The sequence below is a fragment of the Oryzias melastigma genome, unplaced genomic scaffold (assembly GCF_002922805.2).
Source record: "Oryzias melastigma strain HK-1 unplaced genomic scaffold, ASM292280v2 sc06283, whole genome shotgun sequence".
In the NCBI taxonomy this organism is placed as follows: Eukaryota; Metazoa; Chordata; class Actinopteri; order Beloniformes; family Adrianichthyidae; genus Oryzias; species Oryzias melastigma.
In genome coordinates this window covers 1-1,347 of record NW_023422845.1, presented here as the reverse complement: position 1 = coordinate 1,347, position 1,347 = coordinate 1, and the positions used below count along the sequence as shown (strand labels likewise).

Here is a 1,347-nt window from a genome sequence, read left to right as displayed (position 1 = left end):
GAGTAATCTAAAGACTTTTTGTCTGTGTTTGAAACCAGGAGCGTCTTATTGTTGGCAGGACACCAAAAACTGAGAGTGACCTGATTCCTGAAGGAGAAATCATTCTCACCATCAATGTGTACTACCCAGCTGTTTTTGAGAAGGTTCATTTTGATTTTCTCCATCCTCCAGTCTGACAAAATAACATTTAGTTCATATTGCTGAGAAACAGATATCCGTTCATCTTCCACAGTTTAGTTACATCCGCCCCCACATGACTCTGCTCATGATGGGCTCCCACAACCTCACCGAGCTCAGAGATGCTATTTGCTGCATCAGCGACTTGCAAGTGTGTGGCGAGTTCAGCGGGACACCAGACGTGGCTCCAGATTTCATCTGCAAAGTAACTTGAATATTATTTTTCATAATCAGAATGATTCAGTCATCATCACTCTTGAAAATAGGTTTGACCTGAGGGTCATATTGTGACGTTTTTTGTTTCAGGATCATTTCAAGTCGGCCTTCTTCTTCTTTGAAGGAGTTTTCTACAATGACATGCGATTCCCCGAGTGCCGGGACATCAGCGTGTATGTATTGTCATTCTGCATAACAAAAAACTCATACATTTAGTCAAAAAGTGAATACAAAAAATATTTAAACAAACTTCAAAATGTAGATCTATATCCCATTATAAGCAGTGCTTTTGGTAAACTTTCTATTCATGTCTTTTCTATTGTGATGCAGAACGACTGTAGAGTGGGCCAAATCCCATAACTTCCCACCATTCACCCAAGCCAAGATGGAGGACACGCTGTTACAGGATCTGAGGCTGAAGGTGGGCTTCCCGTACCTGTACTGTCATCAGGGAGACTGTGAACATCTGGTGATCATCACAGACGTCAGGTCGGTGCTTCTCTTTTGTCATCTGGTGTCACGTCAAGAAACCTCCACCTCTTACCATCAATAGAACTGGCTATTCTTTTCAATAAACGCTAGACCCGACTCGTCCAGAGTACTCCTGTAAGCCCTGTAAAATGGAATCCACTAATCTATCCGGCTAGCCGGGGCCACATGTGGCTTCAGAACCGGAGAAACCCCCCCACCATGGTCCTCAGTAGCTTATTGGTCAGTAGGGCTGCCCCGATTAATGGACTAATCAACAAATAATCGACTATTAAAATAGTCGACGACTAATTTAATAGTCGATTAATCGTTACTTTACATTATATGGAGTCAGAGTGTAGTAAAGTTGAAAGTTATAATAGCATTATTCTAGCTTTTTGGACGATTTTGACATTTATTAAGGTTTTTTATGCTAATTTGGAGTTTAGCTAATATTTCAGCTACTGCTAGCCATTTTGGCTAATT

General features: G+C 41.3%; 1 protein-coding gene across 1 annotated transcript; it reads left to right on the top strand.

The window, feature by feature from the left end:
* The first annotated feature begins 41 nt into the window (after positions 1-41).
* On the top strand, positions 42-1,102 carry LOC112140692 (snRNA-activating protein complex subunit 3-like). The gene is made up of 4 exons (XM_024263705.2): positions 42-143; positions 233-382; positions 484-566; positions 724-1,102. Exons 2-4 carry the CDS (start codon positions 254-256, stop codon positions 944-946), a joined length of 435 nt encoding a protein of 144 aa, XP_024119473.1. The 5' UTR covers positions 42-143; positions 233-253; the 3' UTR covers positions 947-1,102.
* Positions 1,103-1,347: the final 245 nt, after the last annotated feature.

What these genes read in the sequence shown, in the direction of transcription:
- LOC112140692 (XM_024263705.2), top strand. Translation starts at nt 254, where the DNA reads ATGACTCTGCTCATGATGGGCTCCCACAACCTCACCGAGCTCAGAGAT. An exon ending in CTCCAGATTTCATCTGCAAA is followed by an intron (nt 383 to 483) that starts GTAACTTGAATA and finishes TTTTTGTTTCAG; the next exon opens with GATCATTTCAAGTCGGCCTT. An exon ending in GAGTGCCGGGACATCAGCGT is followed by an intron (nt 567 to 723) that starts GTATGTATTGTC and finishes ATTGTGATGCAG; the next exon opens with AACGACTGTAGAGTGGGCCA.